This window comes from Leucoraja erinacea, chromosome 14 (genome assembly GCF_028641065.1).
Source record: "Leucoraja erinacea ecotype New England chromosome 14, Leri_hhj_1, whole genome shotgun sequence".
Lineage (NCBI taxonomy): Eukaryota > Metazoa > Chordata > Chondrichthyes > Rajiformes > Rajidae > Leucoraja > Leucoraja erinaceus.
Window position 1 is genome coordinate 19,039,172 of NC_073390.1, and position 27,941 is coordinate 19,067,112.

Sequence of the window (27,941 nt, forward strand, 5' to 3'; positions counted from 1 at the left end):
ATGTTCTCCCTGTGACTGCATGGGGTTTCTCTGGGTGCTCCGGTTTCCATTCACACTCCAAAGGCTTACAGGTTTGTAGGTTGTTTAAGAAGGAACTGCAGATGCTGGAGAATCGAAGGTTACACAAAAATGCTGGAGAAACTCAGCGGGTGCAGCAGCATCTATGGAGCGAAGGAAGTATGCAACGTTTCGGGCCGAAACCCTTCTTCAGACTGATCGGGGGCGAGGGTGGGCGGGGACAAGAAAGGAAAAAGGAGGAGGAGCCCGAAGGCTGGGGGATGGGAGGAGACAGCAGGGGGACTGAGGAAGGGGAGGAGACAGCAAGGACTAACAAAATTGGGAGAATTCGATGTTCATGCCCCCAGGATGCAGACTCCCCAAACGGAATATGAGGTGCTGTTCCTCCAATTTCCGGTGCTGCTCGCTGTGGCCATGGAGGAGACCCAGGACAGAGAGGTCGGAGACGGAGTGGGAGGGGGAGTTGAAGTGCTGAGCCACCGGGAGGTCAGCTTGGTTATTGCGGATCGAGCAGAGGTGTTCGGCAAAACGATCGCCCAACCTGCGCTTGGTCTCACCGATATAGATCTGCTGACATCTAGAGCAGCGGACGCAATAGATGAGGTTGGAAGAGATGCAGGTAAACCTCTGTCGCACCTGGAACGATTGCTTGGGTCCTTGAACGCAGTCGAGGGGGGAGGTAAAGGGACAAGTGTTGCATCTCTTGCGGTTGCAAGGGAAAATGCCCGGGGAGGGGGTGGTACGAGAGGGAAGGGAAGAATTGACAAGGGAGTTATGGAGGGAGCGGTCTTTGCGGAAGGCAGATATGGGGGGAGATGGGAAGATGTGGCTAGTGGTGGGGTCACGTTGGAGGTGACGAAACTGACGGAGGATTACTTTTTGTATGTGACGGCTGGTGGGGTGAAAGGTGAGGACTAGGGGGACTCGGCCCTTGTTGCGAGTGGGGGGATGGGGAGAGAGAGCAGTGTTGCGGGGTATGGAAGAGACCCTGGTGCGAGCCTCATTTATGGTGGAGGAAGGGAACCCCCGTTCCCTGAATAATGAGGACATTTCAGATGTCCTGGTGTGGAACGCCTCATCCGTGGAGCAGATGCGGCGTAGACGGAGGAATTGGGAGTAGGGGATGGAGTCCTTACAGGAAGCAGGGTGGGAAGAAGTGTAGTCCAGATAGCCATGGGAGTCAGTGGGTTTATAGTGTATGTCGGTCAGAAGTCTATCACCTGCAATGGAGATAGCGAGGTCAAGGAATGGTAGGGAAGTGTCGGAAATGGTCCAGGTGTATTTGAGTGCCGGATGGAAGTTAGTGGTGAAGTGGATGAAGTCAGTCAGTTGTGTGCGGGTGCAGGAGGTGGCACCAAAGCAGTCGTCGTAGGTTTGTAGGTTAATTGGCTTCTTTAAAAATAGTAAATTGTCCCTAGTGTGTAGTGTATGGGCGATTACTGGTTGGTGTGGACTCAGTGGACCCAAGTCATAGGATCATAGAGTGATACCGTGTGGAAACAGGCCCTTCGGCCCAACTTGCCAACAATGTCCCAGCTACACTAGTCCCACTTGCCTGCGCTTGGTCCATATCCCTCCAAACCTTCCTATCCATATACCTGTCCAACTGTTTCTTAAATGATGGGATAGTCCCAGCCTCAACTATCTCCTCTGGCAGCTTGTTCCATGCACCCACAACCCTTTGTGCGAAAAAGTTACCCCTTGGATTTCTATTAAACCTTTCCCCCTTCACCTTGAACCAATGTCCTCTGGTCTTTGATTCCCCTATTTTGGGCAAGAGACTCTGTGCATCTTCCTCTCATGATTTTATACTCCTCTATAAGATCCCCCTCATCCTCCTACGCTCCATGGAATAGAGACCCAGCCTACTTAACCTCTCTCTATAGCTCACACCCTCTAGTCCTGGCAACATCCTCGTATATCTTTTCTGAACTCTTTCAAGCTTGACAATATCTTTCCTATAACATGGTGCCCAGAACTGAACACAATATTCTAAATGCGTCTCACCAGCGTCTTATACAACTGCAACATGACCTCCCAACATCTATACACAATACTCTGACTATTGAAGGCCAAAGTGCCAGAAGCCTTTTTGACCACCTTATCTACTTACGACTCGACCGTCAAGGAACCATGCACCTGTACTAGATCCCTCTGCTTTACCACACTACCCAGAGGCCTTCCATTTACTGTGTAGGTCCTGCCCTTGTTCGATATCCCAAAATGCAACACCTCACACTTCTCTGTATTAAATTCCAGCAACCATTCCTCTGCCCACCTGGCCAATCGATCCAGATCCTGCTGCAATCTTTCACAACCATCTTCACTATCTGCAAAACCACTCACTTTTGTATCATCTGCAAACCTGCTAATCTTGCCCAGTATATTCTCATCCAAATCATTATGTAGATAACAAACAGTTACGGTCCCAGCACCGAACCCTGATGCACACCACTAGTCACAGGCCTCCAGTCTGAGAAGCAACCTTCCACCATAACCCTCTGAGAATAGATAATAGACAATAGGAGCATGAGTAGGTCATTCGGCCCTTCGAGCCAGCAATGTCCCAATGTGATCATGGCTAATCATCCCCAATCCTGTACCCCGTTCCTGCCTTCCCCCATATCTCCTGACTCTGCTATCTTTAAGAGCACTATCTAGCTTTCTCTTGAAAGTATCCAGAGAACTGGCCTCCACTGTCCTCTGAGGCTGAGAATTCCACAGACTCACAACTTTTTGTGAGAAAAAGTATTTCCCCGTCTCTGTTCTAAATGGCTTACCCCTTATTCTTAAACTGTGGCCCCTGGTTCTGAACTCCCCCAACATCAGGAACATGTTTCATGCCTCTAGCGTGTCCAAACCCTTAATAATCTTATATGTTTCAATAAGATCCCACTCATCCTTTTAAACTCCAGAGTGTACAAGCCCAGCCGCTCCATTCTCTCTGCTTCCTTCCATGGAGCCAATTTGCTTTCCATTCAGCTATCTCACCTTGGATCCCATGCGATGTAATGTTCCAGCGCAGCCTACCATGCAGAACTTTGTCGAATGCCTTACTGAAATCCATGTACACAACATCTATAGCTCTGCCCTCATCGACCTTTTTGGTCACGAGTTTAAAAAAAATCATTCAGATTTGTGAGACTCGACCTCCCATGTACAAAACCATGCTGACTATCCCTAATCAGCCCTTGCCCATCCTAATTCCTGTATAACCTATCCCTCAGAATACTCTCTAGTAACTTTTTAAATACAGATGTTAAGCTCACCAGCCTATAGTTCCCAGCATTTTCCCTGCAGCCCTTCTTGAAAAGAGGCACAACATTTGCCACCCTCCAGCCTTCCGGCAACTCTCCTGTATTTAAGGATGATTCGTCAATTCAACCAGGGCTCCAGCAATTTCCCCTCTAGTTTCCCACAATGTCCTCTGATATATCAGGCCCCAGAGATTTGTCTACCTTGAAACACGCAGTACCTGCAGTACTTATTTGACGGTAACACTGACTGCTCTCAAGACACTTCCAGTGACTGCTCCAATTTCCTCCGTCCTACTGTTTTTCTCCTCGGTAAATACAGAGAAAAAATACTCATTTAGGACCTTGCCCATCTCCTGTGGCTCCACACAGAGGTGACCGCTTTGATTCCTGAGAGGTCCCACTCTCTCTCTCTCTAGTTTAGAAAATACCCCATCTCCCTTGGGTATTTATAAAATCTTTGAAATTGTCCTTAATGTTACCTGCCAGAGCTATCTCCTCGCCCCTTTTTGCCCTTCTGATTTCCTTTTTTTAGTTTACTCCTTAGTTCCCAAAACTCCTCCCAGGATGCACTTGATTCCAGCTGCCTATACCTGTCCCATGCATCCTTCTTGTTTTTGACCAACGCCTCAATTTCCCTCGTCAGCCAAGCTTCCATACGTTTGCCTGCTTTTCCCTTCACTCTAACCGGTACGTACATATCCTGAGCTTTCATCAGTACACTTTTAAAAACATCCCACTTGGCCGATGTTCCTTTCCCCTTAAATAACCTGCTCCAGTCAACTTGAGTGAGACTTTCTCTCATGCCCTCAAAGTTGGCCTTACCCTAGTTGAGCATTTTGACATGTGGACCCTCTCCATCCCTATCCATAACTCTTATAAACCTAATTGAACTGTGGTCACTGGTCCCAAAAGACTCCTCCACAGACACTTAATTAACTTGTTCTTCCCAATTTCCCAATACTAGATCCAGCGTTGCACTCTCACGTGTGGGGTGGGGGGGAGGGCTCCACATACTGCTTAAGAAAACTCTCCTGAACACTTTTGAGGAATTGCACCCCATTTAAACCCTTCACACTATGATTTTCCCAGTCTATATTGGGAAAGTTAAAATCCTCTACTACAACAACCTTATTTGACCTGCAGCTGTCTGCAATCTCCTAGCATATAAGTGCCTGTTTCCACACTGTATTTCTAAGCAAAAGCTGTGCAACACAAGAACCAGGCTCGGGCTGGGGGGCGCCGAGATCGACGGGGGACCCAGCGGGTGCCGCCTGTTGCCACGTGCAGCTGCAGGAGTTACTGCACCAAACAGGCCCTTCAACCCACCGAGTCTGTGCTGACCAGCGATCCCCACACACTAAAGGCCCTGTCCCACTTTCCCGAGTTACTCACAAACTCTCCGGAGTTTTCCCTTGATTCGAACTCGGGTAATGTCTGTAGCGAACTCGTTAGTGTCCGTAGATGTTTCGTAGCGGCCTTGTAATGCCAGCTGTAGGAACTCGGGGCATTAACTAAGTCGGGACGTTTTTTTCAACATGTTGAAAAATGTCTACGAGTTAAGAAAAATAGCCCAGAGTACCTACGAACGGCTATTACCGTAATTCTCCGAGTTCGAATCAAGGGGAAAACTCAGGAGAGTTCGTGAGTAACTCGGGAAAGTGGGACAGGGCCTTAACACTACCCTACACACACTGGGGACAATTTACAATTTCACTAAGCCAATTAACCTACAGACCTGTATGTCTTTGGAGATGGGACAGTCTGGTGAACTTTTGTAACTTTGCCAGCACCAAATGTGGCGACAATTGTGTAATGCTTTGGTGAGGTCTGCTTGACCGAGTTGTGTGCGAAACAAAGCATTTCACTGTGCTTAGGTACATATGACAATAATGTATCATGCAATCATTGTTGAAGCAATTGTTTGGGGTGGGGTATTGACAATTTGCTAATTCATCACATTTTTACCTGTGGCTCTGTGTCAGTGAGTTGAGTGACTATCATCACCAATCATTTTGAGGGTAGAATGTGATGGTTGGCATGGGATTGTAATCCGAAGACCAGTGGAGTGTTTTGGGGAGCGGATCATCTCAGAATTCTAGATTTATTGCTTGCATCAAATAACTGAATTGTCAATTGAGGTATCTTTCAGAAGTAAACGGCTGAGCAATGTTTGAAATCTTCCTGCAAATACTCAGTTATTAGTTCATTTGTAAATGGTTGGCAGATTCTAATTCACAGTCATACAGATCGGAAACAGGCCCTTCAGCCCAACCTGCCCACACCGACCAACGTGTCCCCTCTACACTAATCCCACTTGCCTGTGCTTGTCCCATGGGCTAGAGGAAGGATTGGAGGTAGGCGGGTGCAGGAAGAAGTGGGTGAGCGTCTAGGTTGGGCTCAGGGGAGAGGGGTGGGGAAGATGGAGGAGGGAGGGATTTTAAGATAAGATAAGATAAGATAAGATACTTGTCATTTTTGTTATCTTGAATTTTTTTCCCACTAGTTTATTGTGTATAGAGGTGCTCTGAAACTAGAGGGTAGATACAAAATGCTGGAGTAACTCAGCGGGACAAGCAGCATCTCTGGATAGAAGGAATGGGTGACTTTTTGGGTTGAGGCTCTGTGCACCAGAGGAATCTGTTTCGAATTTGTTTGCAAAGTGTGATCATCTGGTTACTGACAAGATTGTGCGAAGCATTTTAAAGATATCTTTGTAGATGGTTGACAACTACAAGGAAACTTGCTGTAGCTCTCCCACAGTTGGCTGAAGGTTTAAAGGACTTGTTAAAGAAACCATCTATAGCTTTTATTTTAATTTCCTTCCAATTGGTGAAATAGGGTTATTTGTTTTCTGCTTTTAGAGATGCAGCGTGGAAACATGCCCTTCGGCCCATTGAATCCATGCTGACCATCGAAAACCCATTTGCGCTAGTTCTACGTTATCCCGCTTTTGCATCCACTCCCTACACAGTAAGGGGTAATTATTCGGAGGTGAATTAACCTACAGATCCCCACTGTCTTTGAGATGTGAGAGGAAACCGGAGCACCCAGTGGAAACCCATGCGGTCACAGTTTGCAGTGCGTACTGCACACAGGCAGCACCTGAGGTCAGGATGGAAGCAGGTTTCCGTTGGCAGTAGCTGTACCTGCAATGCCACTCTGTGCTGATTACTTAAACTTGGTGTTGTCTTTATCCATGTAGCATGCTGCTCAGTCAGTACTTTGGATCTGTTGTAGGAGGGAACTGCAGATGCTGGTTTAAACCGAAGATTGACACAAAACGCTGGAGTAACTCAGCGGGACAAGCAGCATCTCTGGAGAGAAGGATTGGGTGACGTTTTGGGTTGAGACCCTTCTTCAGACTGATCCGTCTGAAGAAGGGTCTCGATCCAAAACGTCACCTAGTACTTTGGATCTACTTTGTCCACTTGTCTACGCGCTGTGTCCATGTCACTGGTCTGTCTCAGACCCCCCCCCCTTGTTACAAACCTTAAACCAGGTCTGATTGACGGGCCACATGATTTACGTGCTTGACACCTCACCCTAGTTTCTCATGGCGAGTGGGTCGCCAAGTGGACCGAGAAAATGATTTGAGGATGTTCTTGATGCCTCTTGAAAAACATATAACTTCCACAGAAGGAAACTAGAGGTATGGAAAGGTTCAGAACAAATCAGAGCTGGCACCGATGAGCAAGGAAAGATGGAGCCCACAATAGTCCATTGTTGGCTGTGGAAGAGGAGGTACAAAGGGATATATGTCCAGTACCACCCATCGCGCATCTCATTGACTTGTGGCCTTGGAGAAATACCGCAGTTGGTTGGTTACAGGAGCCTATGTGGTATGTTAGTGTTGATAATACATGTGTCTTGTATCCAGAGGCCAATGTGGCTGATTCTCATATACTCTGTGAAACAAACAAATGCACCACACAGTCCCAGAGCAAAACACATGTAAATCCGGAAGACACTCTCGAAATGGCTGACGTTGGTTTTTAAACTCTTGATGAATTTACTTTTTGAGATTTATAATAGTGTTACAATGAGATCTATGTATCAACTGGTTCCAAAATAATCTCTGCACACTTGCAGTTTGGCTTTCACCTTGTGTCCTGTTGTGAGAAAGGTCATAGTCATATTGTTTGGAAACGGGCCCTCTGGCCCAAGTTGCTGACCAAGATGCCCATCTACACTAGGCCCACTTGTCTGTGTTTGCCCCATATCCATCTAAACCTTTCCTTTAGAGATGCAGCGCGGAAACAGGCCCCTAGGCCCACCAAGTCCGTGCCGACCACCGATCAACCTGCACACTACACTAGCCTACACACTGGGGCCATCTTACAATATTTACTGAAGCCAATTAACCTACAAACCTGTACGTCTTTGGAGTGTGGGAGGAAAATGGAGCACCCGGGGAAAACACACGCGGTCACAGGGAGAATGTACAAACTCTGTACAGATAGAGTAGATGGAATCGAACCTAGATCTCTGGCGTTGTAAGGCAACATCACTACCGCTGCGCCGTCTATCCTATCCATGTACCCACCGAAATGTCTTTTAAATGTGTTACTCTTCAGATATGTCCATGGAATTTGACCTTGGACGTTGCTTTCATTCTGGGTCCTTCATTTACATTGTTCTATATTGGATCTCGCTTTTGTCTATTGCTCTATCTAGACTTCAGTGTGCATTGTTTAAGCTGCATCCTATTATTGCAGGTACACAAAAAAGCTGGAGAAACTCAGTGGGTGCAGCAGCATCTATGGAGCGAAGGAAATAGGCAACGTTTCGGGCCGAAACCCTTCTTCAGACTGAAGAAGGGTTTCGGGCCGAAACGTTGCCTATTTCCTTCGCTCCATAGATGCTGCTGCACCTGCTGAGTTTCTACAGCTTTTTTGTGTACCTTCGATTCTCCAGCATCTGCAGTTGTATTATTGCAGGTTAGCCTGAAAGTCCTTGAAGCTACGTGTGGTTAATTTGAAGTAAGGCGGGGGGGAGTATATATAGATATGTTGACTGGGCTATCACTGACAATAAGTGGTTTTAGTAGATTTAACAAAAACATTAATCAAATTTAAAACTGCGGCATAAATAACACAAGTGCTGTTTTTTTCCCAAAAGAGAATTGATTTGATTTAAAACAATTATTACAAATAACGTTTACCTAAAGTGTGATAGTATTGAATTGCATGAACAAATGAATATGATAGCAATATTGCATTTTCTCTTTTTTTGCTTTTGGAACTGTTTTTGGTTACTTTCTGCTCTGACCAAGCTTGACCTTTTCCTGATGGTGATCAGTGCACCTTCTCTTGCCTTGGAAAATGGGAAATATAATTTTCATCTTAATGGCGAATGTTGGTGAGATGCAACATTCGTGCTCTGGAATAGATTATGTAGAAACATAGAATCACAGATACTGGTGTACAAAGGAAGACAGTGGGTGGTGGAGTACCTCAGTGGATCAGACAGTATCCACTCTGGAGAACGTGGACAGACGAAGTTTGCGGTTGAGACTTCTTCAGGCTGATTGTGTGAGGAAGGGGGTGGTGTCGAGATGCCGTTTGGTGTCGAATCCCTGAATCCCTGAACCCATGTACACCAGAGAAGTCACTAAACATTGCACAAAGTGCCTGGGCAACTCCACAGATTGGCAGTATCTCTGGAAGACATTGATAGGTGACGTTTCGGGTTGGAACCCTTCGTTAGACTAATTTGCAATGTTATTTTGCCTCTATCACACTATTGTGAAGGCAGATTTTCCCCAGCACAAAGACATGGAGACTATCCCCTTAAGGCTCACTGGCCTGCAGTTACCGGGATTGTCCCTGCTGCTTTTCATCCATAAGGGAACATTAGCTGTCCTCCCATCGTTCGGTGCCTGGCCTTTGGCTAAGGAAAAGTAGGACACAGTGGTGCAGCTGTAGAGTTGTTGCCTTAGTGCCAGGGACCCGGGTTCGATTCTGCCCTCGGGTGCTGTCTGTACAGAGTTTGTACGTTCTTCCTGTGACCGTGTCAGTTTTTTCTGGTTTTCTCCCACACTCCAAAGATGTGTAGGTTGCTTGGCTTTTATAAATTGTAAATTGTCCTTAGTGTGTAGGATAGTGCTAATGTATGGGGTGATTGCTGATCGAAGTGGACTCGGTGGGCTGAAGGGCCTGTTTCCATTCTGTATGCCTAAAGTCAATACTACAATCTCCATCAGGGCCCCAGCTATTATCGCTGTTGCTTCCCATGGAAACCTGGGCTAGATCTCATCCAGCCCTGGGGATTTATCTGCCCTTGTGCATTGCATAGTATCTAACACCACCTTCTTAATTGTGACCTGCGCCAGATTATTTGCACAATACCAAATTTGTTATCTTCCACGTTCTTCTCCTTGATGAATACGGATAAGAAGTATTCATTCAGGACATTGCCTGGTTCCACACTCGGAACCCCTTTGCTACCTAAGGACACCTGTAGTTTCTCTTGTTACCCTCTAGCTCTTGATATACAACTTAAATCTGTGGAATTCTACGCAACAGAATGTTGTGGAGGCCAAGTCTATGGATGTTTTTAAGGCAGAGACAGATAGATTCTTGATTAGGGCGGGTGTCGGATTATGGGGAGAAGGCATGAGAATAGGGTTAGGAGAGATAGGTCAGCCATGGTTGAATGGCAGAGCAGACTTGATGGGGCCAAATGGCCTAATTCTGCTCTTATCCCTTAGTAACGTTAAATGCTGAGTTGTCTCAATGCAGCCTAATGCATGGAAACATTAACAGCGGAAATCAAACCTGTTGCCACTTAAACAGTGAGTGTTGTTTTGTTGGAAAAACAAAATGTTCTGCTGCATCACACAGCGTTTCCAGTTTAACGTTTCAAGCTTTTTATTTCCATTTGCTGGAATGTAACGATGAGGAAGAGATGCACCAGCTGTTAACGAGCCTCGTACAGACAATAGTTTAGTTTACCAATACAGCGCAGAAACGGGCTCTTCGGCCCACCGAGTCCCCGTACACTAGCACTATCCTACACACTAGGGGCAACTTGCAATTCTTACCAAAGCCAATTGGCCTATAAGCCTTTGGAGTGTGGGAGGAAACCGGAGCACCCGGAGAAAACCCTCAAGGTCAAAGGGAGACGTACAAACTCCGTACAGGCAGCGCCTGTAGTCGGGATCGAACCCATGTCTCTGACCCTGTTAGGCAACAACTCTACCGTTGCACCACCAATACTATCTGACAAGGATAGCATTCAATCCAAGTCTGCAATGCTCATCAAAAGTAAGAATAAACTCAGATTGAACAGTACCTGCCTTGTCTTGGAATTTTAATTCGGAACCGTAAGACGCAGAGACTCTTTTCGAGAAAGATGACACAGTGGTAGAGTTGCTGCCTTGGGGCACCAGAGAACCGCGTTGATGCTGTTTGAACGGAGTTTGTACGTTCTCCCTGTGTCCGTGTGAGTTTTCCCTGGATGCTTATGTTTCCTCCCACATTCTAAAGACGTGCAGGTTTGTAGGTTAATTGACTTCTGTAAAATTGTAATTGTCCCTAGTGTGTAGGATAGTGCTAGTGTACGTGCATTGCATGTTGGCACAGTCTTGGTCGGCCAAAGGGCCCGGTTCCATGCTGTATCTCCAAAACTAAAGTAAATTCCTGTTAAACATTGCTGCTTACATGTTTCCACCATTTTCCCAGGCTGCGCATTCCAGGCATCTACCACCCTGTTTAATCTCCTGTAAACTGTATCCTCAACCTTAAAGCTATGCCCACTCATATTTGACATATGCACCAAGGGGGAGAAAAGGCTGACAAGCGACCCTGTCTATACCTCTCATCACTTCTCGCAGGACATCCATCGCTTCAGAGAAAGTTGTCCGTTTGTCCAACCTCTCCTTGTAGTTAATACTTGTAGTTTTAACTGTAGTTAAACCAGGCAACCACCAACAAGGGTCTCGGCCCAAAACGTCACCTATTCCTTTTCCTCAGAGATGCTGCCTGGCCCGCTGAGTTACTCCAGCTTCATCTGTCTATCCACCTGGTGAATCTCATGTGCACCACCTCTAAACTGACTTGGCAAATGAAATTCTTTGTATGTTGTACTTTGCTAGTAAAGTATTATTGTATTGTATCCTGCTTGTACAATGGCAGCCAGAACTGCACACAATACCTGTGAACAGGGATCAGAATAAGCAGGATATTTGGATGGTGGATGTTTTCTGATTATTTGTCGTTGTAGAAATGCACTCATTTCCTTTTTTTGTGGGAATGCTACCCCTCTTAACCACCATCATGTTCGGCATTGAGGGCCGAAGAGCCTGTTCCTGTGCTATACTGTTCTATGTTTAACTCTTTCTAGTCCTAGCTACACCCTCATTCAATTTGTACAGCCTGGAAAAGGGCCTTTGGCCCACAGTCTATTCAAAATATCAAACACGTTATTGCACTAACTTCATTTTATTAGTTTATTTTAGTTTAGTTTAGAGATACAGCGTGGAAACAGGCCCTTCAGCCCATCAAGTCCACGCCAGCAACTAGTCAACCCCATAGACTGACACCAGGGAAAATTTATAATCTTAACCAAAACCAGTTACCCTACAAACCTGTAAGTCTTGAGTGTGGGAGGAAACTGGAGCACCCAGGAAAAACCCACGTGGTCAAGTCAAGTCAGATTTATTCGTCACATGCACAATGAAGTGCAGTGAAATGAACTTGCCAGCAGCTGTACAATGGGGGAAAAAAACCCACACAATACACAATAAAAATTTAACACAAACATCCACCACAGCATTCATCACTGTGGTCAGTCCTCCTCCATACCGTCACGGGAAGAACGTACAATCTCCGTACAGACAGCACTAGTAGTCGGGATTGAACCTGGGTCTCTGGCGCTGCACCACTGCTGCTGATTTTTTTTGTTTTTGTTTTTCTGTCTCGCATTGTACTTTCCCATCAGTCTCCACACCAGAGCCAGTTTTCAGTGCCATTTGTTCCACAGTTGACTCTCGATCCAACAGTCCCATTGTTCGAGCTTTCTAATCCTACCTGGGTTTGCCTTCCAATCTCCTGCAGCTGTACAGCCCCCATATCCACTGCCATCTTATTTTGACCTCTTGCGCTCGCCTGGATTGTACCTTTCTGTAAGTGGCAGCTGGGCTTTCAGCTGTCTTGAGCTTAAAGCTCTGGAATTTCTCTTGGAAACTTTCTCCTTTCTCTGGAATTCTCCTTTTGAAACTTTGACCAAACACTTGCCTGAAGATATATTTTTCAATCAGGCTGAATATCTCCCAACATGATTTGCTTCAAATTGTGTTTGATCATTCCTTGATGTTTTATTAAGATAAGGGTACCACATACTAGTGTTTATTGATGGTAGTCTAAACTCTGCACAAAACTAGCTTCTGCTGTGTGACTCTTGAGGTTTTCTGAAGCGCCTTACACTTATGATAGGATTTGACAGAGTGGAAGTGTATGCTTATACGTATTAACTCTTGAGAGTTTGCTCCATTAAGACCCTGTGGGAGATGGTGGAAGCATTTTATTAAAGGTCCACCACTGATTCCAAAGCCTTGTCGTATTATCCGGGGGGGGAAGAGAGATACTGGCTTGCAAAGTCGACTATGGGAACAGAGTTCCAGAGCCCCGCAGGGGGCAAATTCAACCTGCCAATTGGCTGCGGACGTCCCGATGAGGTCGAGATCAGCCGCCTCACCCGGCATAGACCCCACATTTTTGGGGGGGCATCTGGGGAGGATTTCAGTTTGTCCGGATTAATGGAGGTGCCAGACTACCAGTAGTCAGAAAACGGTGGTGGACTTGTAATAAATTACATGCAGCAGGAGCTGCTATGGAACATCTTCATCATAAACTAGAGCATTAAATGAGTAGCGGTTGATGATAACCATTGGCTGGTGCATTTTATGAAGAACAACACACTGCCAAAGTGGACAGTGGACGGATTCTTCACAAAGCCAAGTTTTTCTTGTGGCTTGATGGTCAGCATGCATGCGGCAGGTTGGATCTCCGAGCAGTGTAACTCTATGACTAAGCACCAGGCACGCAGTACTCCTTCACATTAAACTCTGCAATTCCACGTGGGGAAATTTGAGAGCAACAAAAATATTCTGGATTGGTGCTGGGGTGTACAGTTCGGTGAGATCAAGGGACTTGTCCTTCTGACAGTAAATAACAAAATAATGGCATGGGTTGTATGTGCCCTGTGTTGAGAAGAAGGGCCTTGAGTAAGAGTGAAGTCTGCCGCCACTGACAGGCCAGGAACCATTTTATTCCTTCAACAGTAGATGCAATTGCCAATCGTCTTCAATGTGCCCACTATATGAGAGGGTCATAGGTCATAGGCCGAATGGCCTAATTCTGTTCCTATCAAGTCTATCCTTCATTCAAATTTTTCTTAAATGTTGTAATAAGTACCTGCCTGAATTACCTCCATTGGCAGCTCGTTCTATATACCCGCCACATTTTGTGTTTATATATTTATATACATTTTAAAATGACCCCTCGGGTCCCGATAAAATCTTTCCCTCACCTTAAAGCTATGTTCTTGATTCCCCTACTCGGAGCAAGAGACTCTGTGCATTTACTCGTTCTATTCCTCTCATGATTTTGTACACCTCTATAAGATCACTCTTCATCCTGCGCTCCAAGGAATAGAGTCTCGGCCTGCTCAACCTGGGTGGAATAATCTCCACCCTACTATAGTTACTCAACCAGATGCAACTAAATTTAAGGTAGCTCTTTCTTCCCAATAACCCTTTCTGGCTTAAGTCCTCCCTCCACCACCTCCAGTTTAAATTCCATTGGGAATATTTTGGCGGACCAGGAAACCAAGAAACCAAGAACCTCCACCTGTACCTTAGCCCCTTGAGTCACGGCAACATCCTCGTAAACCTCTGCACCCTTTCCAAATTGAAAAAGCTTATCTCTCTGAAATTGCCAAAGAATATCTCACTATCTCTGGATGCCTGATTGATTACTGTTTTATTTTTAACAAGAGCTCAATTTCAATTACTCTGACTGCTACCTGCGTATGTTTTCATATAATGAATGAAAGTAGAATAGGAGCAGTATTTGAAGCTATGTGCAGAACGTTCATATTTTATTTTTACTGAACGCTACTTTCTGCTTCACCAAAAGATTAGAAGGTTGATTTGTTGAGTAAATATTATGGATCATGAGCTGTGACTGGAACTTTAATATTAATGTTATCTTTTGTCTAGCAGCTCAAGCCTTCGTGACGCTAGCAACTAATGACCTGTACGCAAAAGGAGCCTTGGTGCTTGGAGCCTCATTGCGGGATCACAAAACAACACGAAATCTGGTGATTCTTATCACTCCCCAAGTGTCCAACAATATGAGGTATTTCTAAATTGAGTTGGATGATTCATTATACTCTATCTAACTTATCTCTACTTACTTGAAGCACTGAACTATTCCCCAGTATTGAAAGGCCTGGATAGAGTGGGCGTGGAGAGGATGTTTCCACTAGTGGGAAAGTCTAGGACCCGAGTCCATAGCCTCAGAATAAAATGACCTACCATTAAGAAGGTGATGTGGAGGAATTAATTTTGTTAGAGGATGATGAATCTTTAGAATTAATTGCCACAGAAGGTTGTGGAGGCTAAGTCAAAGGATTTTTTTTCAAGGCAGAGATTGATAGTTTATTGATTAGTACAGGTGTCAGGGTTATGGGGAGAAGGCAGGAGAATGGGGTTGAGAGGGAAAGCTAGATCGGCCATGATTGAATGGTGGAGTAGACTTGATGGGCTGAATGGCTTAATTCTACTCCTATCACTTATGAACTAATGAAAAGAACACAGTGCTGGAGTAACTCAGCGGGTCAGGCAGCATTTCTGGAGAACATGGATAGGTGCTGTTTTGGGTTGAAACCCTTCTTTAGACTGATTGTATGGGGGGGGGGGGGGGGGGGGAGAGAAGGAAAGCTGGAAAAGGGGATAGGCAGGGCAATGCTTGGCAGGTATTATGTCCACATAGGCGAGGGGGATAATTTGACAGGTAAATGGTTGAACCAAAGGCCATATATAAGAACAGATCATATATATAAGATATAAGATTGGTTTAAAAAAATTGTGGATTGTGATGTCGGGGGGGGGGAAAGTAGTGTGGGGTTGGGGGGGGGGGGGGGGGGGCAGGGGAATGAAATGGGTGGAGTCCGGGGGGGCACATCAGAAGGAGTGGGTGAGAAAGTGGGGTGGAGGGAGGGTTAATTAAAATTGGAGAATTCAACGATCACACTGGTGCGTTGTAAACTACTCATACCAAATATGGAATGTCAGCATCTGTAGTTCTTTATTTCCGCATACTGAACAATTCCCATTATTTATCTAATTTTTTTTAAAGCTGAGATCGTTTGAGGACCTTGTATAATTAAACATTCAATTGACCCAACAGTTTTAACTACCTGCAGTTATTTACCACTGATGGCCTTTGGGAGAATTTGAATTGGCCTCCGATCCTTTCTCACAGCCTCCCCTTCTTCCCGCAACCTGCCTCTGTGGTTAGTAAGGAAGATCTAAATGTGTTGAGTAGAATGCTCTCTCATTATCTTACAAACAGTTCTCGCTATGCATGGCACGAGAAACATTTTACATTGTCCCACTGTGGGCACTTAAGTACATTCTCTCAATCCCAAAGGGACCCAAATGATTAGTGTAGGAAGGAACTGCAGATGCTGGTTCAGACCTGTCTGAAGAAGGGGCTCGACCCGAAACGCCACCCATTCCTTCTCTCCAGAGAGGCTGCCTGTCCCGCATTTTGTGTTTATCTTCGGACCTGAATGATTGTCTGCCAGACAATATATAAACCTTTGCAGCAAGGTCTAAAAGTAAATGGTGAATGTCTCAATAATTCAGTTGGTTGGAACTTCTCCAAGTTAGGGTGGAGTGTATAATTCTTGCATTAGGCCAATCTTGGGGAAAAGTTGACCTTTTTATATTTGCGCACCAAGTTGGAGGACAATCGTATAAAATCTCCTTATTTAACATGTGTAAAGGAAATCACCTTGTGCTGAGATCAGGTTGTTGAGATGAACATTTCTATATATATTCTTTATTTTTGGTGGGGAACCATAAGACATAGGAGCAGAATTGGCCTTTCAGTCTATCGAGTCTACCATACTTACCATTCAATCATGCTTACTAATCAAGAAACTCCAAATGCATTAAAATGCACTTCATTATACATAAAAGCTCCAATGTGGATGTGTTTAGATTCTGCCCTGCATTGCTGATAGAAGCTACCACAGAGTATGTTGAACAATGCTACTCTATTTTTAGTTGTTGGTTAAGAAAAGTAGAGAGTAATTTGGGTCAGAAGCAGGCCAGGTGGGACTTTCCTAGATGGGCATCCTGCTCGGAATGGACAGGTTGAGCCCAAGGGTCTGTTGCAGTGCTGTATAACTCTGACAATGCACAAGAATAATTGCACCAGTAGAATAACTGGATAGCCACACAATGCTGGAGTAACTCAGCGGGACAGGCAGCATCTCTGGAGAGAATGAAGGAATTTTAATTGACCCATTCCTTCTCTCCAGAGATGCTGCCTGTCCCGTTGAGTTATTCCAGCATTTTGTGTCTATCTTTCGTTCAATCCAGCATCTGCAGTTCCTTCCTACGCAGAATAACGTTGGAGTCTGAAGAAGGGTCCAGACACATAAAATCACGTCTCCATGTTCTTCAAAGAGGATGCCTGACCTGAGTTACTCCAGCACTTTTTTTTGTAAACCAGCATCTGCATTTCCTTATGTCAACAGTGGAGAATAGTTGTTGCTTGACCTGTAGTAGTGGAAAGACTAGCTGTGTAGGAAGGAAATGCGGATGCTGGTTTCTTCTGATATCAGACACAAGGTGCTGGAGTAACTCAGCAGGTCATGCAGCATCTCTGGAGAAAAGGATTAGGTGACATTTTGGGTCGCAATCCTTCTTCGGAGCGTGTCTGAAGAAGGGTTCTTCACGCGGTGGCCGGAGGCCATTCCTCTGGCCGATACTTCGACGGCTACGTGTGCTCGTGCATTGTCCGCGCACTGGATTGCTCGCTTCGGGGTGCCGGCGCATACCTCAGACCGGGGGCCACAGCTCACCTCCAAGCTGTGGTCAGCCATGGCTCGCTTGCTGGGGGTGCTGCTACACCACACACCACGGCTTACCACCCGCAAGCTAACGGTCTGGTGGAGAGGTTCCACCGGCAGCTAAAGGCAGCACTGAAGGCACGACTCTCCGGCCCGGACTGGATGGACGAGTTCCCGTGGGTCATGCTGGGCAACCGGACTGCTCCCAAAGAGGACTTGGCCTCATCATCGCGGAGCTTGTGTACGGGTCTCCACTCACGGTGCCCGGGGAGTTCGTGCCGTCGGCGCCGGGGCAGCAGGGAACGCCCTCATCCACCCTAAAGCCCCATCACGAGCGAGTTGGCAGGCTCGCACCCGTCCCAACGTCCCGCCATGGGACATTTCGCCCACACGTGCCATCAGCCCTCGGGGACTGCCCATACGTCTTCCTGCACCATGATACCCAACGGACACCACTCCAGAGGCCGTACGAGGGCCCGTTCCGGGTGCTGGAACACGGGCAGTCGACTTTTGTCCTGGACATGGGGGGCCGGCCGGAGGCCGTGTCGATTGACCGTTTGAAGCCGGCGCACCTGGACATTGACCAGCCGGTGCTGGTTGCCCAACCTCGGCCTCGAGGGCGCCCCCCCTCACGGCTCCCTCCACCTGTCACTCCACCTGTCCTCCCGCCGGTCCCTCGACCTGTCCCTCCACCTACGCCTCCGCCAGCCCCACGATCGGCTGACTTCCGCACGCGGGCCGGCCGGGTCGTGCGCCCGCCGGTGCGTTTCGTGCCTCTGGTTCTGGGGGGGGGTCCTGTGGCGGCTCCCAAGGGTCGTGCCATCATACTGTCGAACCCCTCGGCACGGGAGTGGTTCAGTCCGGAGGCGGCCCTTAGCCAGAGGGTTTAAAGGCAGGGGTTTGAGTGCCATCTTTCTCTTGTTTGGTCTTCCCTACAACCGGGAGGAACATAATTAAAGGTGCCTCTCAAAACACTGGACTTCGTGCTTCCTTTTGAGACCCACCCGCCACAATAGCTCCGTTGCCTGGGAAGCTGGAACCGCTGGGAAGAAAGTGTCTATGGTTATCTTGTACTGGAACAGCTAGTCAGAAATTGACTCGTAAGATGGCAGTATATTTGTACTGTGCAGTGAAGCAGGCTCATTCACCCATAACCACCACATTAGGATTGTGACCACTGCTATTCGGCATCCTTCATTAATACTCGGGTTCTCCATGTGACCGTGTGGCTCCGCTTTCGCCCCCGCATCCCAAATTCGTGCAGGTTTGTAGGTTAATAGGCCTCTGTAAATTACTCCGAGTGTGTCGGAGTGGATGAGAAAGTGGGATAACATAAGGCCAGGGTGAGCGGGAGATCGATGGTCGGTATGGACTCGATGGACCAAAGGGCCTGTTTCCATGCTGTATCTCTGTAAACTGTAGCCGCTAGTTTCCCGTACATTCTGACATGGATCAAATATTTACTGCATTGATTTGGCTTTGGAAAGCTTCTGTATCTGCTCTTGCCCTTTGTCAATTTCACCTTGGGGTTTGGCTGTGATTTTTTATTTTTGGCCTTAATTCCAGCTGGCTTAATGTTGTATGAAAAGCCACTGGCATGGGTTTAGCAAGCGTCATGGTTTTGTCAGCCGTGCCATAGATCAGGATGTCACAAATCATTATGGCACTGGAGGAACCCATTCAGCTTGCTGAGTTCATGCCAGCACTGTAGAGTAATGCAGTTTGACCCATTTCCCCAAATGTATTTTTCCATGTGCACCTATTGGGTCAATTATCTTTGTCTCCACCGCCCCACTCTGTGTGCTCTCCGGTCAGTGGAATGACTATACATGATTACAATCAAGCTGTCCACAGTGTACAGATACAGGATGAGAGGAATAATGTTTAGAGCAAGTACAGTCTGACTAAAGCTAGTCCGAGGGTCTCCAATGAGGTAGATGGGAGCTCAGGACTGCCTTCTAGTTGGCAATGGGATGGTTCAGTTGCTCGATGACAATCTCAATAGATGAATGGCCCTCTTCTATGACGTAAGGCACCTTGGGAGAAAAGGAATTGGTGACGATTTGGGTCGAGACCCTTCTTCAGACCAGACTTTATCCGTTCCACCTCTTTAATGCCATCTCCCCCCTCCCCCCCCCACCCCACTACAATTGGCCCAACCCAAAGAAATTGCAGCAAATTGTGGACGCAACCCAGACCATCACACAAACCAAACTCCCTTCCATTGTCTCCATTTATACCTCACTCTGCCTCGGCAAGGCCAGCAGCATATTCCAGGATGAGTTATACCCTGGCCTCTCCCCCTTTCCCCTCCCCCCTCTTCCATCAGGCGAAAGGTACGGAAGTGTGAAAACACTTGCCTCCAGATTCAGAGACAGTTTCTTCCCAGCTGTTATCGGGCAACTGAATCATCCTACCATAACTAAGAGCAGTCCTGAACTGCTAGCTACCGCATTGGTGACCCTCAGACCATCTTTGATCGGAATTTACTGGCTTTACCTTGCACTAAACATTATTCCTTTATCATGCATCTATACACTGTAAATGGCCCGATTGTAATCGCGTATTGCCTTTCTGCTGACTGGTTTGCAGGCAACAAATGCTTTTCACTATACCTCCGTACACGTGACAATAAACTAAACTCAAACTGAAGGTCGCCTATCCAAATTATCCAGACGATTGTGTCCTTTTTTGTGGACTTGGATTGTGGGTTAATTGAAATGAGTGCATTCAGTCTCGAGTTAGAATCAATACCAATTACTTCTGGAAGTTCAATAGACATCTGAAATATGACGCGTGTGCTTATTTTATTTAACGCTCGTCTCTTTTTAGATGTGCGTTGGAAAGGATCTTCGATGAGGTTCTTTTAGTGGACGTGCTAGACAGCAAGGATTCGGCGCATCTCGCCATGATCAAGAGGCCTGAACTAGGCGTAACCTTCACAAAGCTGCACTGCTGGGCCCTCACCCAGTACTCCAAATGTATATTTATGGACGCAGACACACTGGTAAGCCCCGGATCTTCAACTATTTGGGATGAGTATCTTGTCAAATACATCCAGGGGGAGATCATTTAGTATGCGATTTAAAAAAACAAAACTTTGGTTTATTGTCACGTGTACTGAGGTGCAGTGAAAAGCTGCTGGTTGTGTGCTAACCAGTCAATAGGTGCAGGAGCAGGCCAGTCGGTCCTTCGAGCCAGTACCGCCACTCAATGCGATCACGGCTGATCATCCCCAATCAGTACCCCGTTCCTGCCTTCTCCCCATATCCCCTATCTTTAAGAGCCCTATCTAGCTCCACAAAGACTCTAGCTAGACATAAAATGCTGGAGTGACTGGGTCAGGCAGCATTTCTGGAGAAAAGGAATAGATGAAGTTTTGGGTTGAGACCCTTCTTCACACTGAAGATTGTCTGAGCTAAATTCCATCTGCTATTCTATTTCCCCCACTTTCCCAGTTTATCTATATCTTGCTGTAACCATGGACCACCACCTACACCATGCCACCAATGTTGGTGTTATCCATATTGGTAATCACCACTTACATTCTCATCTAAATCGTTAGCGACAGAGAATAGACTTCAATACAGCACAGGTACAGGCCCTTCAGCCCACAATGTCAATGCTGATCATGATGCCAAATTAGTCAAGTCCAGTTTATTCGTTACATACACATACAAGATGTGCAGTGAAATGAAAAGTGGCAAACTAACTGCCTTCAAGTTCCCAAGAAATGTCTGTTCTCCAGAGAGGTTCAGGAAACCTGGCAAGGCTGGAAGAGGGTGGGTTTCTTACTGATCATTATGAGGCCTTTGTATTGGATCATCTCCTAACTATCAATGTCCAGGGTTGACTCCCATTCCCTCTCACTTCTATACCAACTATCTGTTTGTTCCTGGACATGTGGATTAGCAGAGGCAGGACAATGAGCAATGGGCAACTACCTGAAGGGTACAGAGAGCAGAATATAGTTATCTGCATCAGCACATCATCGGTTGAGGCCTGTTCATATGCTGTACACATCTATGTTGTGTGTCCCAGTATAATGTTCCAATTACCCCGTGTTCTCTATGGTGTGATTACTTTGCTATAACTCGAAGACAAGACCTGATCTGAGACGAACAATCCCACATCTGCATGTTAGACACAAAAGTGCTGGAGTAACTCAGCGGGTCGTTCAGCATCTCTGGTGATAAAGGATGGGTGACGTTTTGGTTCGGAACCCTTCCTCAGAAGTCCCGGCCCAAAACGTCACCCATCCTTTTTCTCCACAGATGCTGCCTGGTCCGCTAAGTTACTCCAGCACTTTGTGTTTATCTTTGGTAAAAACCAGCATCTGCGGTTCCTTTCCACACAAGTATGGGAAATAACTGCTTTGAGCTCTGCGGGTGTTTCTATTAGTACCGCAGGAACGTAATGCCATCTGAGTGTCAACTTCAGTGTGCTGGCCTCTGGTGTTTGGCTTCGAGCCAGAGTCCTGGGCAGTGATGATGCAGCTATAAATGGGGAAGCGATTTGTTTTCATCAGTTTGTTCATCGTGTTACCTCCAACTGAACTCATCCTCCAACTGAGCTATACCAGCCACATTAAAGAGCACACTAAAAGTCTGTTTGTCTGGCATGTTTAGTTTTTTGCTGCTGGACTTTCATATTTTCCAGAGTATTGGATGTTAATACAATGGATAGTCCAACATGCTTTTAATTAGCTGCTTGTTTTAAGATGTCACACAATACAATAATATACAACATTTCCCAATGTTGAAAGAGAGCAAGTTAGCCAAGCCTCCAGTGATTCAGATTACGGATTATCGGAAGTCACGTATTGCAATTCCTTTTCTCTACTTGGTTACCTGTTAATCTGAATTGTTACCCATTCCTTGTGGTGGGTTTAGGATCCTCACACTTCTGCTATTGTGGGGATTAATCCCTTGGTCTAAATGTGAGGAATTTGCCCATGTAAAGGCCCTGGGACCACAAAGTGACCATTTATGCAATAAGTGATGTAAACCCATAATTTGCACAAATTATATTGAATTTATTGCCTGACCCACTTCCTTGTCATAATCTGTCAAATTGGAATGAAGGGATTGTCAGGAGTGGATGGATATGGATCATGTGTATGCAGAGGAGATTAGTTTAATTTGGCATGTTTAGCATAGTCGTTGTGGGCTGAAGGGCCTCCTCCTGTATAGTAATGTTTGAAGTAATAGAGATGGACATTTATCCCTACTCCCATCTGTATCCACGGTACCCATAAGTATTGTGTTGGAAGGAACTGCAGATGCTGGATTACACTGAAGATAGACACAAATGCTGGAGTAACTCAGCGGGACAGGCAGCGTCTCTGGAGAAAAGGAATAGGTGACGTTTTGGGTCAAGACTCTTTTTTGGTCTCGCGTCTTTGGTCGAGACCCTTCAGACCCGTCTGCAGAAGGGTCTCGACCTGTAACGTCACCTGTTCCTTTTCTCCAGAGTTGCTGCCTGAGTTATCCGGCTGAGTTACCCCAGCTCTTTGTGTCTGCCCTATGAATATTATTAATCTCTCTTTCTATTTGAACGGACAATAACTGCTGAGTATATCCACATATCTGATATTGTTTAACAGGTATTATGCAACATTGACGAGCTGTTCGAGAGGGAGGAATTGTCTGCAGCTCCAGATCCAGGCTGGCCAGATTGCTTCAACAGTGGAGTGTTTGTTTATCGCCCTTCCGTGGAAACCTACCACGAACTTCTACGGTCGTCCACAGAAAATGGCAGCTTTGACGGTACGTTTGATCCCTCTGCAGAAAAGTTGACTTGAAATAACAGCCAATGTTATTGCACAGTCCTGTCGGGTTGGCAAGTGCTTTCATAGAGTCATACAGTGTGGAAACGGGCCCTTCGGCCCAACTTGCCCACACCGGCCAACATGTCCCATCTGCACTAGTCTCACTTGCCTGTGCTTGGCCCATATCCCTCTAAACCTGTCCTATCCATGTAACTGTCTAATTGAGTCCCTGCCTCAACTACCTCCTCTGGTAGCTCGTTCCATATACCCACTGCCTTTTGTGTGAAAAACCTACCCCTCCACTTTGTATAAAGTCTTTCTCCCCCCCTCCCCACCCCCTCACCTTAAACTTCTGCTCTCTGGTTGTCAAATCCACTACTCTGGGCAAGAGACTGTTTGTTTACCCAATCTATTCCACTCATGATTTTGTACACTTTTATAAGATCACCCCTCGTCCTTCTGCACTCCAGGAAATAGAGTCCCGGCCTACTCAACCTCTTCCTGTAGCTCAGACCCTCTAGTTCTGACAGCATCTTCGTGAATCTTCCCTGCACTCGTTCTTGTCTTCTGACTTGGACCACACGTTGGCGTAACGCAGGCTGTCATTCAGGATTAAAGTTGATTCGGGAAAACTTAAGGAAGCAGTGTTTGTAGACCTTGAAACTCCTACTTTCTACGTGAAAAATAAGTATTGTGGAATTTACAAATGGCCTTAACCAGGGGAACAGGGCGAAATCATACCCACCTCCATGCTAACTAATGTTGGTTGAGAAATGGTGCTTTTTATTTGTATGACTGACTTGGCAAATGAAATTCCTCGTATGTTGCAAAACATACTTGGCTAATAAAGTATTGTATTGAATTGTAAATTTGATCTCTGATTTTGCGACAGGATTTCAGTACGTGCTCGAAACATTGTTGTGGCATGAAGCTCCTCTTTATCCCCACCCCCAAATTAACTCATCAATTGTGTACCATGCAGTGTTTGCCTTGGGTGGGATTTTTCAATCTCATTAGCTTTATTGAACTGGTTTCACCTGAAACTGCGATGCTTTTTCATAAAAAAGCAGTCGGACTACATTCTTGTGGTGACAGCTGTACGGCTTCTACTGCCGACTCTACTTATAGACACAAAATGCTGGTGGAACTCAGCGGGTCAGGCAGTATCTCTGGAGAAAAGGCATAAGTGACGTTATGAGTCGAGACCCTTCATCAGTTTAGTTTATTGTCATGTGTAACAAGGTACATTGAAAAGCTTTTGAAGCGTGCTAACCAGTTGACGGAAAGACAATACACGATTACAATCGAGCCAATTACAGTGTATAGATACATGAAATTGGAATAGCCTTTATTGCAAGGTAAAGTTTGATCAAAGGCAGTCCGAGGGGTCACCAATGAGGTAGATAGTAGTTCAGAACTGTTCTCTAGTTGTTAGGATTTCAGTTGACTGATAACAGCTGGTAAGAAACTGGCCCTGAATCTGGAGGTGTGCATTTTCACACTTCTATACCGTTTGCCTGATGGGAGAGGGGAGAAGAGGGAGTGGCCAGGGTGCAACTTGTCCTTGATTATGCTGCTGGCCAGACCATCTGACTCTGCTTGCTGGCTGCACACAAGACTGTGTATCTTCAGTCACATTCTCTTGGGTACAGTGGCTTTGCGTAAGATTTGTCTGAAACTAGCACTTGTCCCCTGCATGATGTGGAGATGGAGACCTCTGGGACCATGTTAAAGGAGGCACAGAGGAACACGGTACCCAAGACTTTATCCATCCAGATTTTAAAGGCAACTATGCTTGTAGTTGGTCTTGTCAAGGGAGCAATGTTAAACAATCTTCCTTAATATCTGTGATCTCTTGGAAGCTGAAATACAGACTTGCCCCCATGCCTGTAACGCTTTATCTTTAGACTTTAGAGATAGTGCTCCGACCAGTGATCACCCCGCACACTAGCACTGTCCTTCACATTTGAGACAATTTACGATTTTTACCGAAGCCAATTAAACAACAAACCTGTATGTCTTTGGACTGTGGGAGGAAACCAAAGCACCTGGAGGAATCGAACCAGTGTTTCTGGCGCTGGAAGGTAGCAACTCTACTTCAGCGCCACCGTGTCGCACCTGTCGTTTTCAACTCCTTGGTCTTGGGCTTGTTCAAGGCTGGGCTGTTGATCTCAACAGTCATGCAACCTGCTGCCCACTGCTACATTAGGGAGGCTGCAGTCTCCATAAACAATGCTGTAAATCTTTCTCTTGGGCACATAGGAAAAGGAGGCAGAGATTTGAAGTTCCTACCCTGCAAACATTCCCTAAGATCAGCCTACCCTGTAATACATATCAGAGCATCGAACAGGAACTGGCCCATTGGCCCACAATATCCCTGCTGAACATGAAGCGGTTAAACCAAAAGTACACCTATATGCTGGAGTAAGTCAGTGGGGTAGGCAGCATCGCTGGGTTTCAGGTTGGACACTTCTTCAGACTCAAAAGAGGAGCGGAAGTTGCAGAATTCCTGTTGAAGAGAGGAAGAAAACTTCTTCAAAGTAGGCATATGTTGAGGAGATTTCACAGTGGAACAGTCAAAATGTAGAAACAAGGAACTGTAAACGCAGACGGAAGAAGGATCTCGACCTGAAACATCACCTATCCAGGTTGTCCGGTGATTCTGCCTAACCCACTGCGTTACTCCAGCATATGTTATCCTTTTGTAAACTAATCTCTGTCTTCCAGCAAAGATCCCTCCTGACATCCTCTAGCCAGGAGCTCCTACCTGTTGCCCCGAGGGTCCCGGTGACCCCCTTGCACCAAGTGGCCATTGTCCTCCAGCACCCTGACCAGTCCCCCTGCAACCTTTTTGGAGTAGTTCATTTACCCGATCTATTCCTCTCTTGGTTTTGTACACTTCTATAAGATCACCCCTCATCCTTCTGCACCCCAGCCTATTCAACATCTCCCTATAGCTCAGACCCTCAAGCCCTGACAACATCTTCGTAAATCTTCCCTGCACCCTTTCTTGTCTTCTGACTTGGACCGCACGTTGGCGTAACACAGACAGCCAGCAACTCTTTGCCTATTAAAGGCAGCAGCACTCTCCAGCAATTAGAAGAGTGCATTTTACATTGTGTATAGGGCCCCTTTAAAGGCTAGCTCCCATATTCACAGCTGGTAGTTTATTTTGGTTTAGAGATGCAGCATGGAAACGGGCCCTTCATCCCACTGAATCTACAGCAACCAGCGATCCGCATTGATACCTATACAATTATCCTACAAACCTGCACGTTTTTAGAATGTGGGAGGAAACCAAAGATCTCGGGGGAAACCCACCTAGGTCACGGGGAGAACGTACAAACTCCATACAGACAGCATCCGTAGTCCGGATCAAACCCGGGTCTCTGGCGCTTTAAGTCAGCAACTCTACCACTGTGTGACTTTGCTGTAGTCTAGTACAATAGCACAAGCCAACTCTGTGTGGTGTTGCACAAGAAAGCCCAGCCGTATTTGTCTGCGAATCTTCCATAAGAAAATTTGCTATCTTTATAAGAACTTGTAGAAAAAATACTATTAAAGTGACACACCACCCTATTTAATGCCATTGGACAGTCGGAGAGAAATTTTCAGCACATACTATTTCAATCTGGGAACATTAATCCCTGCAAGAGCAGCAATGCAGCTGGTAGAGTTGATGCCTCCCAGTGCCAGAGATTGAGATTTGAAGTTTGTGCATTCTTCCTGTGACCATGTAGGTTTCCTCCGGGTGCTCCGGTTTCCTCCCACATTCCAAAGATTTGTAAGTTAATTGGCATCTGTAAATCGCCCTTGGGTGTGAAGGGGGTGCATGCAAAGGTTAATGCCAGTAGACGGAATAGGAATCGGCAGTAGAATAGGAATCTCTAGGCCATAAAATTTCAAACGGGCAAGACTGGCTTTCCTGTAAGACCAGTAACACAGCTGGTAGAGGTCAAGTGTGTTTTATTATCAGATATCCCGAAACAGAACAACTAATTTCTTACTTACAGCAACACAACTGATATGTAAAAACATACTGACCAGCGACCACCCCGTACACCAGCACAATCCTACACGCTAGGGACAATTTACGATTTTACCAAAGCCAAATTAACCTACAAACCTGTACGTCTTTGTAATGTGGGAGGAGGCTGGAGCACCTGGAGAAAACCCACACGATCACTGGGAGAGCATACAAGCTCAGTACAGAAAGGATTGAACATGGGTCTCTGGCGCTGTAAGGCAGCCACTCTACCGCAGCGCCATCATGCTCTGCTCCCCTCCCCCTCCCCTGGTGCCCGTCATTGATAAAAGCAAAGTGCTAACATTTGAGGAGGCTCCTTGCAGCTAGTAGCTTTCTGTGGGTGTGTGTACTTGACCTACAGGTTAAGCAACAGAGTGGTGACACAGGCCCCAAGGCCACTTATTAAAGCTTCATGACCTGGTCTCGCACAATTGAGCTGATGACGGAGAGGCAGGGAATACCTGAGTAAATAGCAGTGCGAGGACTAACTATAAATAAATCTCTGAATCAACCCATCAAATGCTCCAAACTGTTCCTCCTGCAGCTCTGACTATATAAAGGAAGTTGACTAGATCGTTTTGGGTTATATTGAACTCCCTTCTCCAAATAAGGAAACATGCAATTTGGCCTTTATAGAGCAGTCAAAAATATATAAATACTTGGTTAGTGATCAGATACGTAAAGTAGGAGGAACATGAAAATATCCCCTTTGAACACAATGGCAGCAGTATCTTTACCGTTATCTTGTACTGATTTGTTTTGTCTTGTACTTTTTATCTCC

At 46.1% G+C, this 27,941-nt stretch overlaps 1 protein-coding gene across 2 annotated transcripts in view; it reads left to right on the plus strand.

The window, feature by feature from the left end:
- Positions 1 to 27,941, plus strand: part of gyg1a (glycogenin 1a) — a 65,678-nt gene that overhangs the window by 3,961 nt on the left and 33,776 nt on the right. Inside the window, exons 2-4 of one of the 2 annotated variants that reach the window (XM_055645703.1) lie at positions 14,500 to 14,635; positions 20,196 to 20,370; positions 22,969 to 23,131. In XM_055645703.1, the coding sequence (XP_055501678.1) occupies positions 14,500 to 14,635; positions 20,196 to 20,370; positions 22,969 to 23,131 (474 nt within the window). Of the gene's footprint in view, positions 1 to 14,496; positions 14,636 to 20,195; positions 20,371 to 22,968; positions 23,132 to 27,941 lie in introns of both variants that reach the window. The other variant, XM_055645702.1, reaches the window with a different exon arrangement.